The sequence below is a fragment of the Anabrus simplex genome, chromosome 1 (assembly GCF_040414725.1).
Source record: "Anabrus simplex isolate iqAnaSimp1 chromosome 1, ASM4041472v1, whole genome shotgun sequence".
In the NCBI taxonomy this organism is placed as follows: domain Eukaryota; kingdom Metazoa; phylum Arthropoda; class Insecta; order Orthoptera; family Tettigoniidae; genus Anabrus; species Anabrus simplex.
The window spans coordinates 1,635,642,015-1,635,659,435 of NC_090265.1; the positions used below are offsets into that span (position 1 = coordinate 1,635,642,015).

Here is a 17,421-nt window from a genome sequence, read left to right on the forward strand (position 1 = left end):
TGTACCCACAGCACTACCACAGAGTTCAGCATCTCACCGAGCAAGTAGCCGCGTGATTTGGGTCACGTAGTTATCAGCTTGCATTCGGGAGATAGTGGATTTCAACCCCTATAATATTCGACCTCCCTTGGTCAACTCTTGTTCTTTTCCGACCCCGACGTTATTAGAGCACTTGAGGCTTAGGGAGTCTTTCATTTTCACGCCCTTCGAGGTCTTTGTCTTTCTTTGGCCGACAGCTCCATTTTTTCTCTGATTAATGTTATATAGGGGATGGTCGCCTAGTTGTACTTCCTCTTAAAACAATAATCACCACCACCATCATATTCCTTTTACAATATTGTGAGTAAAGTAACACACTATCAATACATCTTCACACATGTTAAATAACTAAAGAACGTTACTGAGATCAACAGACGATCGGGTGCATTCCTTGACTGACAAGTGTGTCTCATCAATCAATCAACCAATTATTATTGATCTGCATTTAGGGCAGTCGCCCAGGTGGCAGATTCCCTCTTATTTTCTTAGCCTTTCCCTGAAAGGTTACAAAGAAATTGGAAATTTATTGAACATTTCCTTTGATAAGTTTTTTCAATTTCTAACTCCCCTTCCTATAAACGAATATTTGCCCCAATTTGTCCTCTTGAATTCCAACTTTATCTTCATACTGTGATCTTTTTTACTTTTAAAGACACCACTCAAACTTATTCGTCTTCTGATGTCATTGTCCACTGACAGCTCGGAACATACCACTTAGTCGAGCAGCTCGTCTCCTTTCTCCCATGTCTTCCCAGCCCAAACTTTGCAACATTTTTCTGTAACGCTACTCTTTTGTCGGAAATCACCCAGAACAAATCGAGCTGCTTTTCTTTGGATTTTTTTCCATTTCTAGAATAAGTAATATCCTGGTGAGGGTCCCATACACTGGAACCATACTCTAGTTGGGGTCTTACCAGAGACTTATTTGTCCCCTCCTTTACGTCCTTACTACAACCCAGAAATACCCTCATAACCATGTGCAGAGATCTGTACCCTTTATATATAATCATATTTGTGTGATTACCCCAATGAAGGCCTTTCCTTATATGACCTAGGTACTGTAACGGATCAAACACCCGATATAGATAATTAAAAACAATTGCACGCTGGACGCCAGGCTTCGAAATTAAATGTAATTTGAAACCGAATTTAGATATAAAAAGTACTAAACATAATTTAATGAGACTATCTCGGTCGTAAGGTATAGGGATACTAACCATTAGATACCATGTGGAAAAACATAGGGAACCTACTAAAAAGTCAATTATTTAACGATGCAAAAAGAAAAACCATTTATTCCAAAAAAGATGAAATTACGTAAAAACGAGTTTTTACCAAAATTAAAATTTACTGACTGAGATTGCAATTCATTACTACACGCGCGGACTTGCGTTAACAGGGATTACTAATGTTCACCGTAGGTTGATCTTTTCGTCGTCTGCTTCCGTGGTTGATCGTTGTCGTCCCTCTTCCACCAGCATCATCCTTGGCATCTGCTTCATGGAATGGATTCCGCCCTGAATCTATCACTCCCTATTGTGCTGAGTACCAAAAACATAGTACCAGCCTTACAGTGTGAAATTCCACATCGGAATTAATTGAATAGAGAGAACGGAAAACATCCAGTCCTTCTATATTATTTGAACTTGTCTTTCTAAATAATCTGAGTAAGTCTCAGAGAGCCGATACGAAATGTTGAGTATAAGCACATCGTAAGCGATGCACTCAGAAAGCAGAGTGACTCTTAACAGCCCGTGGACTACCTGAGAATGGAGACCCAAGAAAGCAGGATGCAGAATGCAGAATGAAGAAGAAAGGTGAATGATCTTCACCACGCCGTGTAGATCTATATAAATCCTCTTCAGATTCCCACTTCCTCCCTTGGTGTCGCATGACATCTCGTTTCAATGAGAGCCGATATACGTTACTACCCTGTCGATATATAGATGAAGTGTCTGTCCTTGACAGAAAAAGCCCTCCTGATAGGAGCATGTGATATGGGGTAATTTAGCGTCGCAACAACGAAATTAGGTATCTTCCTCTTGGTGTTGCGTACGTTTCCAAGAACCATCCAAAATTAACCTTCCTGTACTATTGCGAGACACCAAGTAGCCTGTTAGCGCAAGACCTGTCTTGACATTACCACGGAATATTCTAATATATTACAATTAAAAATTATATCTCGTTCTTACGTACAATTATATAAATGATGATGATGGACGGTAATAATGAATAAAATTACATATGATACATGATACATATATATACAATTAATTCGGGTGGGCAATCAAATTATGTACATGTCGTGGCGACCACGATTATTACAGTACTTACAATGATCCCCAAAAGGAACTTTCACCCCATCAACGCAGTAATTAAAACTGAGAGGACTTTTCCTATTTGTGAAACTCACAACCTGATTTTTAATCCCGTTTATCATCATATCGTTGCTTACTGTCCATCTCACAACATTATCGAGGTCATTTTGCAGTTGTTCACAATATTGTAACTTATTTATTACTCTGTACAGAATAACATCATATGCAAAAAGCCTTATCTCTAATTCCACTTCTTTACACATATCATTGCTATATATAAGAAAACATAACGCGTCAATAACACTGTCTAGAGGAATTCTCCTCTTAATCATTACAGGGACAGATAAAGCTTCACCCACTGTCATTCTCTTGAGTTCTATTTTTAGAAGTATAGCAACCCATTCAGTCACTGTTTTGTCAAGTCCACTTGCACTCATTTTTGCCAGTAGTCTCCCATGATTCACCCTATCAAATGCTTTAGACAGGTCAATCACGATACAGTCCATTTGACGTCCTGAATCCAGGATATCTGCTATATCTTGCTGGAATCCTACAAGTTGAGCTTCAGTGGAATAACCTTTTCTAATTAATTAATTCCTATTAATTACTGTGCGTTCTTGTACTGTGTGTGCAATTACGCCTACTTAATAGACAAACTGTGGACATTGCCTGTAAGAGACAAGGACATGTCTGCGCGAGTCGAACGAAGAATCTTTGCCATTATCTCTTTCTCCATCCCGCACTTCCCTGAAGCAGAGCAGCGGGCAGCGGTTTACGCTCCGGCCCAGCAAATACGGCGAGTTCATCAATTTGAATCGTGCGTCCGGAAGTGACAAAGTAAACTCATATACTCGAAAGAACATTTCTCCGCCAATACGATTGCGCCCATCGCTCTTTATAGAACACGAAGAGCATCCCTGATTTCTGTCGATATCATTTAGATACCCCAGTAGAACAATTTCTTTTATTTGTTTAATTAGTGAGAATTAATCTATGAATTTCATATTACGCTCCCAAGTCCCCAGCCTGTATATTCCTTTGGATGCGTGAACCTCCCTGGGGGCAAGCGCCGGTCGTGGTTGTTGTCGGTGAGTGTATTGAACGAGTACGTCGGAGAGTAATGTTAAAGTGTGGTCACTGTTGTTTACTGGTGCTGTGTTATTGTTTTGCTGAGTAGTTCACTATGTGGAACGGCCACGTGAAATGATTGTATGAGTGATGGACTTATCTGGAGTCGAGCATCATTATTGCTAACAGACACTGTGTTGGAATCTGTGTGCGTGAAGCTGTTGAGTGGAGTGAATGAGCGTGCGGAACGAAGTGAAAGGTGAGCTGTCGGTCACAGGGGTCCCGGGTTCGATTCCCGGCAGGGTCGGGAATCTTAACCATCATTGGTTAATTTCGCTGGCATAGGGGCTGGGTTTATGTCTCGTCTTCATCATCATTTCATCCTCATCACGACGCGCAGGTCGCCTATGGAAGTCAAATCAAAAGACCTGCACCTGGCGAGCCGAACATGTTCTCGGACACTCCCGGCACTAAAAGCCATTCGACATTTTATAATGAAGATTACTGAAGGGTCAGCGTTCCAGGTAAAGATTGCCCAGTTGGAGACATGCTTTGAGGACTAAAACCTTTGTAAATAGCCACTAAATAGGGAACTGTTGTCATCTATTCTGAAATATAACTGTGTGTAGTGTGAGTACTAATTGGGTCATCCTACATTAAATTATATTGATTTACTGATTGGTTGATTGGTTGATTTCTTAATTGGTTACTGATATATTTATCTTGGCAATATTAAGGTCATGTAGCCTTCTCTTGCAACTAACCAGTTTAATACACTATTTACACCAAGTTATTCAAAACTATTTATGTACATAATAATCCCCATGGCACTACAGCCCTTGAAGGGCTTTGGCCTAGCAGCGACCGCTGCTCAGCCTGAAGGCTTGCAGATTGCGAGGTGTCGTGTGGTCAGCAAGAAGAATCCTCTCGACCGTTATTCTTGGCTTTCTAGACCGGGGCCGCTATCTCACCGTCAGATAGCTCCTCAATTCTAATCACGTAGGCTGAGTGGACCTCGAAACAGCCCTCAGGTCCAGGTAAAAATCCCTGACTTGACCGGGAATCGAACCCGGGGCCTCCGGGTAACAGGTAAGCAAGCTACCCCTACACCACGAGGCCGGAATTAATGTACATACTGTACCAGGAAAAGTTAGTGGGTATTGGGCATGAGAAGGACCTCAGGTAGTGGAAGGTGATTTTGGAGCCGATACAGAACAGGATAGAACCGCAGGGCGAATAATAGATGGTTGTACTTTTGTTAACAATTTATTTATAATGTTCAAAGATTCATTGCCCTGCAATATTAATATAGGGCTCAAATTTTTCATCAAAATCAAAGGTTTAAACGGAGATCTTCTTGAAGTCAGTTCGAGAAAAAATAAATGAATATCACTGATCCTATAGTCTTTTTAACTTTTATGAAAACACTAAGTATTTGTCTTGAACCTAGAGTCTTTCTACGTATTAAATCCAAAAAAATGAACACTCACTTATTATTGAAAAATTGAAATAAAAATTTAACTTCTGGATTAATGTTTCTCACTTCGTTAGCATTGAAATTAAGGATCATAAAACACTTGAAAACCCTGAAGTTTTACGTAATGTGAACATGAATTAGTTATTAAATTTGAAAAATAAATCTATCACTAAATATGAACTTCTTGGTAAGGATAAAAAGTTATGAAATTTTGTTCACACGTAGCACTGAGAATATCACTGCTCAGGATTAATGAAAAGAAAGTCAAGTCAGTTTGTGACTACTCACTTAGAAGAGAAGATTTTGCTTACAAATGTTGAATGTGAGTCTGGAACATTCCGCGGAGTGCAGACGGAGACTCGAACTCGGGGATGTTCCATGAAGAGACCACGTTGACGCCCCTTGATGGGTACCATAGATGAAATGATGTCTGATGTAACTGGATCTTGAAGTATTTCACCAAGAATTCCGCTGCTCTGGGAGGTGATATTTTAACACGGAAAGTTCAATTGGTGCGATTAGTAATCACAGATATTATCATTCACTGTCGTAACACAGTTTAGCTCTTATTCTAATTTTATGATGCTAAGTGAATAATTACAGTCCTTGCTGCATAAGACACTATTTAAAATTGTCACTGATAACGTCTATAAATACACAGTTCAAACACTTGAAAATAATTTTTATCACAGTCTCTGATCATAGTCTCTGAACCAATATCGTAAACAGATAAAGCTGGTTTCCTGATCATGATTATATTATATTAGCATGAATTGTCTAATAAAAAGTTCTTAATATTCACCAAGTTTATTACTGGAGAAAGTCGTGTCCTGATATGGCTCGAACACTGAGTAAATAAAGAGACACAGTTCAAGGATGTACTGTTTTAAAAGAAATGAGTCCTAGAATAATTAGGGTTACCGTAACTGATGGTTTCTGTTTATCACACACGACAGTTTGAGATATCGTAGTAGTTCACTATTATGCGAAATTAACAAAGTTCACATGTCATGCGCTAGTCTGTGAATATCAAATACTTGACTTCTCACTTCAATAAGTTCACAAGTGTGATCTTCCGAAATGTCCTGAATTTTATCGTAGTCGCAGCACGATAGAATAAGTACGGTGCAGGGTCTTTTATAAGTTCACCGGCGATCGATTATGGCCATTATTACGGACTCAAACGCGACAGAGTGTACTTCTTTGCGAACGAGACTGCACTGACAGACTGCACACACACACACACACACACACACACACACACACACACACACACACACACACACACACACACACACACACACACAGCTTGCCGGCCTTGACATAGTGGCATATATATCCCCGCCAGGAGGGGTGGCGCTGTGAATCATGTGACTGAGAGTGCACGTTCTTCTCAAACTTTAAATTGTAATAATCCAAAAACTACTTGACAGATTGACTTGAAATTTGCTGGGTTTTACTTTTATAACGTCAGCTACAATTTAGCGTTGGTCCTGTTGCAATTTGTTAAGGCGTTAAAAAGTTCATGAAAGAAAAACTTCGAGAAACGTCTCTAGGGGAAGCAATTTACAAGCGGCAGGTGACGTCACTTGGCCTTGCCTGGATTGTTCGTGGAGTCTGGTAGTTACTGGAATGTTCCTTCGCTCAGCTGTTCACATATCGGAAGGGAATTGTATGCTGAAATAAAGTTTTTAATCCATGTGTGCCAGGGCCTAGGCATTCCTGGTACAATACCTACATTAAATTTACATATTAACTAAAATTACTTAAAAAAAACATTCGTACGTAAAGATACGAATATGGTGTCTTACCTACTAAATAATTTAAAATTATTATAGAAATCAAAATAGCAATTAATTATATAAAATAATTATAGATTAAGTAACTACTTACTAAATTATTTATACTTAACTAAACAAAAATGTTACAAAAAATAAAGTTCTTAGTGTTATGATTGAGTATGGATTTAGCAGCTACGCAAATATACATATAAGTATTAAATAAAAGTGATAATAATTAAGAAGTTATGTTGTTTATAACTAACTGAACTAAACAAGTTACAAAACATAAATAAAGCTATTTGAGGTATTAAGTATGAATTTAACAGTTATACATATAGCCTACCGTCACACTACGCTGTCATTTTCAGATCGTAGCTGAGGGAGCAAACGGCCCCATGACTCCTGGAGCAGACCAGATCCTACTTGATAAGAAAGTGCTCATTGTTCCTGATTTGTACTGCAATGCGGGAGGTGTCACTGTGTCTTACTTCGAGTGGCTCAAGAACCTGAACCACGTCTCATATGGCCGATTGCACTTCAAATGGGAGAAGGATACAAATTATTACCTGTTAGGTAAACGCTGTTAACATGCACTATTTATACTGCTAATATGAGTCACACATTCCTTATAATAACGATTTCTTTCAATAGATTCCATGGAAGCGTCCTTAAAAAGGTGCAACCTAGATGTGAAAATTACGCCTAGTAAAGAATTCATGGAGAGAATCTGTGGAGCTGCTGAGAGGGATATAGTTAATACTGGTCTTGACTACACCATGGAGAATACAGCGATCGTAAGTAGAATTGTATTTCTCTGAAATTAACAGCAGTACCCAGTTATTATATCTATTATGTTTCAGCGGATTTAAATTTCTGAGGGGCCTCCAAGCATTTTGTGAACAACGTAATAATGAATATGGTATATTTTGTATTTATGCCGAGCCCAAGACGTTGTTGTTATTTGGGTCATCAGTCCATACACTGGTTTGATGCAGGGCTCCATGCCACCCTATCACGTGCTAACCTTTTCATTTCTATGTAACTACTACATTAAACATCTACTCTACTCTGTTTGTCATATGCATACCTTGGTCTGTCCCTGCCGTTTTACCTCCTACACTTACCTCAAAAACTAACTGGGTGTCTATAGATGTGTCCTATCATTCTGTCTCTTCTTCTAGTCAAATTTCGTTAAATCGTTCTACTCCCACAAATCAGATTTAGTATCTCTTCACTCGTGATTCGATCTAACCACCTCACCTTCAGCATTCTTCCGTAACAGCACATTTCAAAAGCTTCTCTTTCGTTCTGAGCTAGTTATAATCGATGTTTCACTTCCATACAATGCCGTGCTCCAGACGAAAGTCTTCAAAAACATCTTCCTAATTCCTATGTCAATGTTCGAGATCAGCAAATTTCTCTTCTTAAGAAAGGCCTTCCTTCCTTGCGCTAGTCTGAATTTGATGTTCTCATTACTTATACCATGATTAGTAATTCTACTCCCCAAGTAGCAATATGCATCTACTTCTTTCAAGACTTCATTTCCTAATCTAATATTTCCCACATCACCTGACTTCATTCGACTACACTCCATTTTCATCTTGTATTCCTTCTCCAAGATTCTGTCCATACCATTCACTAATTGTCCGACTCGTTGGCTGAATGGTCAGCGTACTGGCTTTCGGTTCAGAGGGCCCGGGTTCGATTCCCAGCCAGGTCGAGGATTTTAACCTTCATTGGTTAATTCCAGTGGCCCGGGGGCTGGGTGTTTGTGCTGTCCCCAACATCCCTGCAACTCACACAGAACACTATCATTCACCACAATAACACACAGTTACCTATACATGGCAGATGCCGCCCACCCTCATCGGAGGGTCTTCCTTACAAGGGCTGCACTCGGCTTGAAATAGCCACATGAAATTATTATTATTCACTAATTTTTTCCAGACCTTCTGCAGGCTCAGATAAAATAACAATTTGTTATTTTTCAGTGTCGTCTTGGTTAATGTAACTTTAGAGATTTTCAGTCTGCTAAAACACTAATTATAACACATATACCACTACAAAAACATACCTGTAAAAATATACACACTATTAAACAAAGTATGATATGTTTCGTTCTACAAGAACATCCTCAGATTCTGTCAAATCACTTCAAATCATGTGTATATACAGTAGCGGCGCTAAGAAGCTCGGCTCGCCCCCCACCGCCGCCGCAATAAATGAAAATGGGCCCCTCCTTTCCTGAAAAGGAACGTTACAAATTTATTTCGTAGCACAGGGTTTTTATTATTAAAATGAAAACAGCGATGCAATAATAATAATAATAATAATAATAATAATAATAATAATAATAATAATAATAATAATAATAATAATAATAATAATAATAATAATAATAATAATAATAATAATAATACCGGGTGAGTTGACCGTGTGGTTAGGGGCGCTCAGCTGTGAGCTTGCATCCGGGAAATAATGGGTTCGAACTCCACTGTCGGCAGCCCTAAAGATGGTTTTCGGTCGTTTTCCATTTTCACATCAGGCAAATGCTTGGGCTGAACCTTAATTCAGGCCACGGACGCTTCCTTCCCACTCCTAGGTCTTTCCCATCCCATCCCATCGTCACCATAAGACCTATCTGTGTCGGTGTGATGTAAAACAAATTGTAAAATAATAATAATAATAATAATTGTTACGGAGATATCCGTGGTAGGTAGAGGTGAAAGAAGGTGCGGGTGTGAATGGGTTTCAAGCTACGAAATTAACGTGCAATGTAAAATTAATTTAAAATTTAACTAGGTTATATTTTCTTTTCAAAAACAAGAGATAACAATCATAAGAGGTACAGAGTAGCAAAAAAGTAGGTACAATATTACTGGATTCGGGCTCAGTGCCCTTACTTCATAACTCTTGGGCAATCAGCCCCGCCTTACTCCAAAAAAAAAATTAGCCAAGGGGCAGAAAACCCCATTCATGCCCAGGAGCACTGGCTCCAAACATTACACATAAAGCCTGCACGAGGCATACAGAAACAAATTTCAAAGAGCGATCCGCTCTCAAAATTGTAAGCCTATCACAAGGCCACACCAAACTCTACCTTCAAGCTGTCCTCTAAGGACGTATTCACAGGGGTAAAATACCCAACCTACGGAGGTCTATTACATGAAAAGAAGGTTGATTACATGACCTCTAAAATAACAATTTGAGAGGAGGCGATCTTGCACTCCTAATACACTTTGTTTTTAAAACCTAATCTGGCTCTGGGCCGCTAACGCAAGGGCTAATCCCATACTACAGAGGTGACTTAGAGAAGAACACTTTACATTACATAAACGAAGAATAGTTTGAGAAAATAAGTTCACCTCAAAACAAATGTGAGTGGGAGCTCGAGAGGGTTAGCACTCTCTATCCCAATATGTAGCTTTACAAGAAAAAGATGAAAAGAGTAATTACATTTTAGGAAAAGGTTACATGATGGAAATGCTTCGAACCCGCCGCGAGTGTTAAACTGCCGACCTAGCAAGAAAAGAAGTTATTAATAGGCCATTACCTGGTGTTGAACGGCTGAAGAAGAAAGAGGCGCTTCCCGCCTCCTGCTATGTACTTAATACACTGAAAGATGGAACAGAAGTGGCCCGGAGACCCCAAAATCAGCAGTTTATATACTCTCGCGGAAGTTTCTAGGCGTTAGGGGAATGAAAACACCCGCCCACAATGTTTTTATTGGATAGGACCCCGCAACAGATACAAGTTGGGGGAAGATACACCAGATTGGTCAGAAATTACTAAAAGAAATTCGGGATTGGATAAATCTAAAACAAGGGGAAAAAGAGGGGTATACAGCCAACTTAAACAATAACAGAAAGAAATTTAACAAGAAACAAACTTTTGAAATAAAAATTTCTCCAACAAAATAGTTCTTTGACTCCGCACTAGGGTGCGCTATTGTTGATCTTCAGTAGTGTCCTCTAGAAGAGAAAGTTCACACTTCTTACTTCAAGCGAAACAAAAACACATCAAAAGTGACACAGTTCAAAAACTCAAAATTTTCCACGTGGTGACATCTTCTGAGAAAGTAGAGAATTAATAGAATAGATAAAGTTCAACCTTCCTCCAGAAGAGGAGTTTCAACTGGCGCAACTTTTAAATAAACGGTGTAGAGGTGTACCGCCCGGTACAGACCTCCCCCCCCAAAAGTTCCTCCAGGGGTGACACATGAAATCAGTTTGAAACAAAGTCCAAGTAATGATGTTGATACGAAGATAGATAGCAGAAGCATTTACAAGATTTCTTAATTCAGTTTCAAAATGTTGTTGTTGCAGGTGAATGAAAGTCTTTATGTTTGTAGAATTTGAATTTCTGAAGGTAAACTTTTAATACTTAAAGGTGAAGAAAAATTTTGCAATGTCCACCAAATATTGTTGTTGAATTCCCAAGAGTAGTTATTGCTTATGGTGACTGTCCATGTAGTTGATGTAGATTGAGTCGGATGGCCAGACCGGCCGTTGCAGCTTGCGTCCAACGGAGGCCGCTCGGACCCCTCAAGTACCCTGAGATACCGCTCGCCCGCACTATGAGGGGAGCAGAGGTGTTGAAGTACGCCGCGCCCGCGGTGAACAGATACAGGCTGCGGGCATGTAGCAGGTCGTGCGCCGCACATCAGCCTTGGCCGGGAGGAGAGCTCCGGCTCGCCGTGCACATGTCGTCCTCGCTGGAGAGGAGGGGGCCCATCCCCCTCCCCAGTCGCTGCGCGGCTGCGGGGGCGCTGAAACATTAAAGCTAGGCGGCAGAATTGTGTTGGACTATCATCTTCTTTGAGGGTACAGGCTTGTGGAGAGGTTGAGGGGCCAGCGGCGTGTAGATATCCATGGCATTTACTATTATGAAGCCACAGTGTAAGGTGGAGCAGGAGACGGGAGCGTGGTAATGGCCGTGGCAAGAACAGGATGGCAGTTTAACGGGTCGGGGCAGGTTTTACACAAGGCTTACATTTAAAACCAAAATATTACAGAAGGGGCAGAATGCCTTAAAAGTGAAACTCAAAAAAAAATATAACCTTCATATCCTTTCAAAATAATATGAAGCAAGTTAACACAGAAATTACACCGGTTTCACCTGGGACAGGTGAACTCTAAATATCCTCTCGGTGGCTGGATTACTTAGCAATAAGGTAACCGGCGTAAGAAAATCGAGAATGATACAAGGCCCATGAAATCTGGGGGCAAGCTTGCCCGCGGGAACAAAATTTTTGACCATAACCTGGTCACCTACCTTCAAGGTGGTGGGTCTCCGTCCACGATCATACCTTTCCCTAACCTTTTCATGAGATACTTTAAGATTAGCTTTAGCCTTCTTCCAAAGATCTTTAATGTTGTCCGGATCTATTGTCTCGGGCAGAATGTCATTCAGAGACCAGAGGTTAGAGAGCGGCGTGTTGGGAACGAACTTAAACATCAAAGAAGCTGGAGTAAATTTGTGTGATTCATGAACCGCCGAATTCAAAGCAAAAGCTAACCAATGCAGGGACGTGTCCCACCTAGAATGATCTTCATGATGATAGGCAATAAGTGCGGACCTGAGATTACGGTTAACCCGTTCAGCCAGAGATGGTTGAGGGTAATAAGCAGATGTAGTTACATGAGAGATGGACAAGTCAAAACAGAATTTACGAAACAGATTTGATGTAAAAGCTTTAGCATTATCAGATACAATATATTGGCACGGACCAAAAGAAGCAAAAATAGAATTTAGGCAAGTAATGGTGGACTGAGCGGTAGCCAGCTTAGTCGGAAATAACCAAGAAAATCTAGTAAAGCCATCTACGCACACAAAGATGAACTTGTTAGCATTACCCTTTGACTGGGGGAAGGGTCCTACATAATCGATATACAGGCGTTCCATGGGGCGCGACGCTTGATGCGAAGACAAAAGGCCTACCTTGGTGGACATGGTGGGTTTACTAAGCAAACAAGATTTACAAGCTTTTACAAGTTCACGGATTTCACCGTCCATACCTTTCCAAATGAACATTTCACGAATTTTTTCACGGGTTTTAAAGATTCCAAGATGCCCTCCTAATGGGGTCTCATGATAATACTTGAAGATCATAGGCACAAGAACCGCTGGCACGACAACCTTCATCATCTTATCATGCCTCGATGGGCAACATAAAACACCATTCCTCAGAACATAAGGGACGACATGTTCCCCAGAAGAAAGGGTTTCCATTATCGGACCCAGCGTCGGATCTTCACGTTGGTATTTCTCGATATCCCTAAAGAGCATGGGAGCATCTGTTAGGATGGCATTAACCTCAGATAGTATGGACTCGGAAGGTGATGAACTGTCGACAGGTTCATGGGTCTCGACGTCGTTAGAAAACATACGGCTGAGTCCATCAGCAACAACATTTTCAGTACCTCTGATATGTCGTACATCGAATTGGAAGGCAGAAATACGGATGGCCCAACGGGCTATACGACCAGTACGACGCGGCCTACCTAAGACCCAGCTTAAGGCTTGATTATCTGTCTCCAAGTCGAATTTGACATGTTCCAGATAGAGACGGAACTTTTCTAAGGCGAATAAGACTGCCAACCCTTCGAGCTCATATATGGAGTACTTTGCTTCTTGAGCCGAGAGAGTCCTAGATGCATAGGCGATGGGGCGCCTCCCTAGTTCAGTCTCTTGAAGAAGGACTGCAGCTACCGCCGACGACGACGCGTCGGTTTGGACGATGAATTTCTTCGAGAAATCAGGCATAGCAAGTACAGGGGCATTACAGAGAGCTAATTTAAGGTCTTCAAAAGCGGCTTGTTGAGACGGTCCCCACTCGAATTTGATGCCTTTCCTACGGAGAAGGTTTAAGGGCGCCGCTCTATTAGCAAAATTAGGAATGAACTTCCTGAAGAAATTCACCATGCCAATGAACCTGGCGATACCTTTAATGTCCTTGGGAGGTTTAAAATCACGGATGGCCTGTGTTCTTTTTTGCTATTTTTTTTTTTTTGCTATTTTGTTTTACGTCGCACCGACACAGATATGTCTTATGGCGACGATGGGAGAGGAAAGGCCTAGGAAGTGGAAGGAAGCGGCCGTGGCCTTAATTAAGGTACAGCCCCGGCATTTGCCTGGTGTGAAAATGGGAAACCACGGAAAACCATCTTCCGGGCTGCCGACAGTGGGACTCGAACCCACTATCTCCCGATTACTGGATACTGGCCGCATTTAAGCGACTGCAGCTATCGAGCTCGGTGGCCTGTGTTCTAGAATGATCGACTGCTACACCATCAGGTGACACAATATGCCCTAGGAATGACATAGAGGGCTTAGCAAAGGCAACCTTGGACAACTTAACAGTTAACCCAGCCTTACGAAGGCGATTGAGAACTTCTCGCAGATGATCTAGATGTTCTTCAAAGGTTTCGGAAAATACGACGACATCATCCAAGTAGTGATATAAGTACTCAAATTTGATGTCGGAAAAGACCCTATCTAGTAGCCTAGTGAGCACAGCTGCCCCCGTGGGGAGCCCGAAAGGCACGCGGTTGTATTCATATAAATTCCAGTCCGTGGCAAACGCTGTAAGATGTTTAGACTCTTCGGCAAGGGGAATTTGGTTGTAGGCCTGATTCAAATCCAAGATCGTGAAGAACTTGGCCTTACGAAACCATGAAAAAAAAACAAGAATGAAGGTCGGGAAGGGGCACAGATTGCAACACCACCTTCCGATTGAGAGCCCTGTAATCAATGACAGGCCTGAAGCCTCCTTGGGGTTTCGGGACTAGAAAAATAGGCGAAGAATACGCTGACTTAGAGGGCCTAATAATACCATCCTTCAACATCTGATCGATGATTTCTTTCAGAGCCTTCATTTTAGGTGGAGATAGCCTATACGGTGGAAAACGGACAGGAATCGAATCCGTGACCTCAATTTTGTATTCAATAAGGTCAGTAACACCAAGAGTATCAGAGAACACCTCGGGAAACGACTGACACAGTTTCCGAATACTATCAGCCTGCTCCTCAGGTAGATGTCTAAGGTCTAACAACATCTCATCCTGGGTAGGCGAAATAGATGAACATGATACAGAATTACACTTTAACAAGGGAATTCTACAATTGGACGCAAATTTGAATGTGCACGACCTACTCTGGAGATCGAGCACAAGACCAGTGTGAGAAATGAAGTCCGCTCCCAATATGATGGGGCAAGACAAACGCTTGGCCACAAACAATTTGATCTTCCATGTAAATTTAAAAACCCGAATTTTGACATGTAAGGAACCTAGAATTTCTAATGGAGATGAATTAGCCGAAACATATTTAACAGGAGATGAGTCATAGTCAGGGAGTTTACAAACAGATTTCAATTTAGAATACCAATCAGCCGAAATAATGGAACAAACACTGCCTGAATCTAAGAGAGCTGTTATAGGCTCGTTATTTAACTCAATCTTAAGAAAAGGAACAGGTGCGGGGGTATCCGCCGCAATCCTAAGACACTCTTTAGGGCATTCAAAAGATGAATTTGAAGGCTGGTCGTTCTCTGCATTTACAACCTGTTTACTAGGGGCTAAGTCTCGGGAAGATGGATTAGTCGGCTCAGCCGACGCCACTAGTCACTTTTTATTATTGACATAGCTGGAATTTGCACCAGAAGTTGAGCAGGAGGGGGTGCTATTTGAGTTTGGGCAATTCTTGGCGATATGTGAGAAGGCCCCACACTTAAAACAGCCTTGTGATGACCCTGCTCCATTCCTTGTCCCACTTGACTTGATCAGAGGACACTTATTCCGCAGATGGTCAGGCGACCCGCAAGCATAACATTTACGGGGATTGACTGGTCGGCGAGGTGGAGGCCGAGTGTTACTAAAGGAAGGCGGGGGTTCTTTCGCGACACGCAAAGAATCGGCGTATCTAACTCCTTCCGCTGAGACGGCCAATGCTTCAAGTTCAGAGAAGGTTTGCGGACACGCCGCGAAACACAAATATGACCTGTAGGATGGCGAAATACCTTCTACAATAGCCTGCACAATCTGATCTTCAGGAAAGTGCAGAGCAAACACCCTAGTGTAGAATTTGATATCTTGAATGAAATCAGCCAAGTTTTCATCCAAGCGCTGTACACGGTAATAGTACTTCTGAATCAGGGAGGACCTGGCCCTAGCCGGGATGAAGTTAGCTAGCAAATGGGCATGGAAATCCTCAATAGATGATTGCTCGGCAATTGCTCTTACGATTTTATCAGAGAGAATACCAATAGCATACGGATAGATAATTTGCAAAATTTGACATGGCGAAAGAGAAAAAACAAGAGCATGATCCTGAAATTCCACTAGAAATCTTAAAAATGAAATTACATCACTGGTGGTGTTGACGGAAAACTTAGAGATACCTCTAAGCAACATTGCCAATGGATGAGGCAAGCTACTGAACCCAGGTGACATAGTCGTTAAAGGTTTCAATGGCAAAGAAGTTAATTCAGAGCGGATGTTACCCAATGACGCACGGCGTTCAGATTCGTTGTTCGATGGGGCAGAGATAGTTTGAGCAGCAACGGTTATCCTATTGACTTCTCCCTGAGGAGGCTCTTCCTCGTTACCTACATTCACCGTGGCGGGTTGATCAGTTTTGGGAGGAACTTCGCCGGTTAGCAATTGAGTGACCTTATTAGACAATTCAGAAATAGTTTCAAGGAGCGTATTAGCGTCCTTCCTCTGAAAGTCATTCACCTTTAGAGACAACAGATCATTAACTCTATTTGCAAAGTGATACAGCCTGCCTTGCACACGCTTAATTTGATTAGGAGACGGATCGTTTTCATCAAAAAAGCTGACCACAGATGCTAGCCCAGTAATATTCTCGACGATCGTGGAAAGAGAGTCATCAATTTCTTTCTCTCCCAAATTGGGGATGGAAATGGGCAAATCAAGGGACTCTCTAAGCTTGTTGGTGTCGATTGCAACCGTGCCTCCAGATTGCACATTTCTGATAGTTAACTCGTATATCAACTCCTCTTTGCGCAAGTAGTTAAGGAGGAGAACATCGCGAGGGCCGGGCATGATGACAGAACAATTTTGAAAAACTCAAAAAATTCCAGCAACTGAGAAAATTATTAGAGTTCGAATCAAAGCAATGTTTAGCCGTCAAAAGGGGCTAAATTGAGACCCATTCAACCACGCTCTGCTACCACTTGTTACGGAGATATCCGTGGTAGGTAGAGGTGAAAGAAGGTGCGGGTGTGAATGGGTTTCAAGCTACGAAATTAACGTGCAATGTAAAATTAATTTAAAATTTAACTAGGTTATATTTTCTTTTCAAAAACAAGAGATAACAATCATAACAGGTACAGAGTAGCAAAAAAGTAGGTACAATATTACTGGATTCGGGCTCAGTGCCCTTACTTCATAACTCTTGGGCAATCAGCCCCGCCTTACTCCAAAAAAAAATTAGCCAAGGGGCAGAAAACCCCATTCATGCCCAGGAGCACTGGCTCCAAACATTACACATAAAGCCTGCACGAGGCATACAGAAACAAATTTCAAAGAGCGATCCGCTCTCAAAATTGTAAGCCTATCACAAGGCCACACCAAACTCTACCTTCAAGCTGTCCTCTAAGGACGTATTCACAGGGGTAAAATACCCAACCTACGGAGGTCTATTACATGAAAAGAAGGTTGATTACATGACCTCTAAAATAACAATTTGAGAGGAGGCGATCTTGCACTCCTAA

The 17,421-nt window shown here is 41.4% G+C and overlaps 1 protein-coding gene across 1 annotated transcript in view; it reads left to right on the forward strand.

Moving 5' to 3' along the window:
* Positions 1-17,421, forward strand: part of LOC136863249 (glutamate dehydrogenase, mitochondrial-like) — a 274,916-nt gene that overhangs the window by 228,392 nt on the left and 29,103 nt on the right. The window contains exons 12-13 of the mRNA XM_068226415.1: positions 7,052-7,256; positions 7,335-7,477. Coding sequence (XP_068082516.1) covers positions 7,052-7,256; positions 7,335-7,477 — 348 coding nt within the window. The remainder of the gene's footprint in view (positions 1-7,051; positions 7,257-7,334; positions 7,478-17,421) is intronic.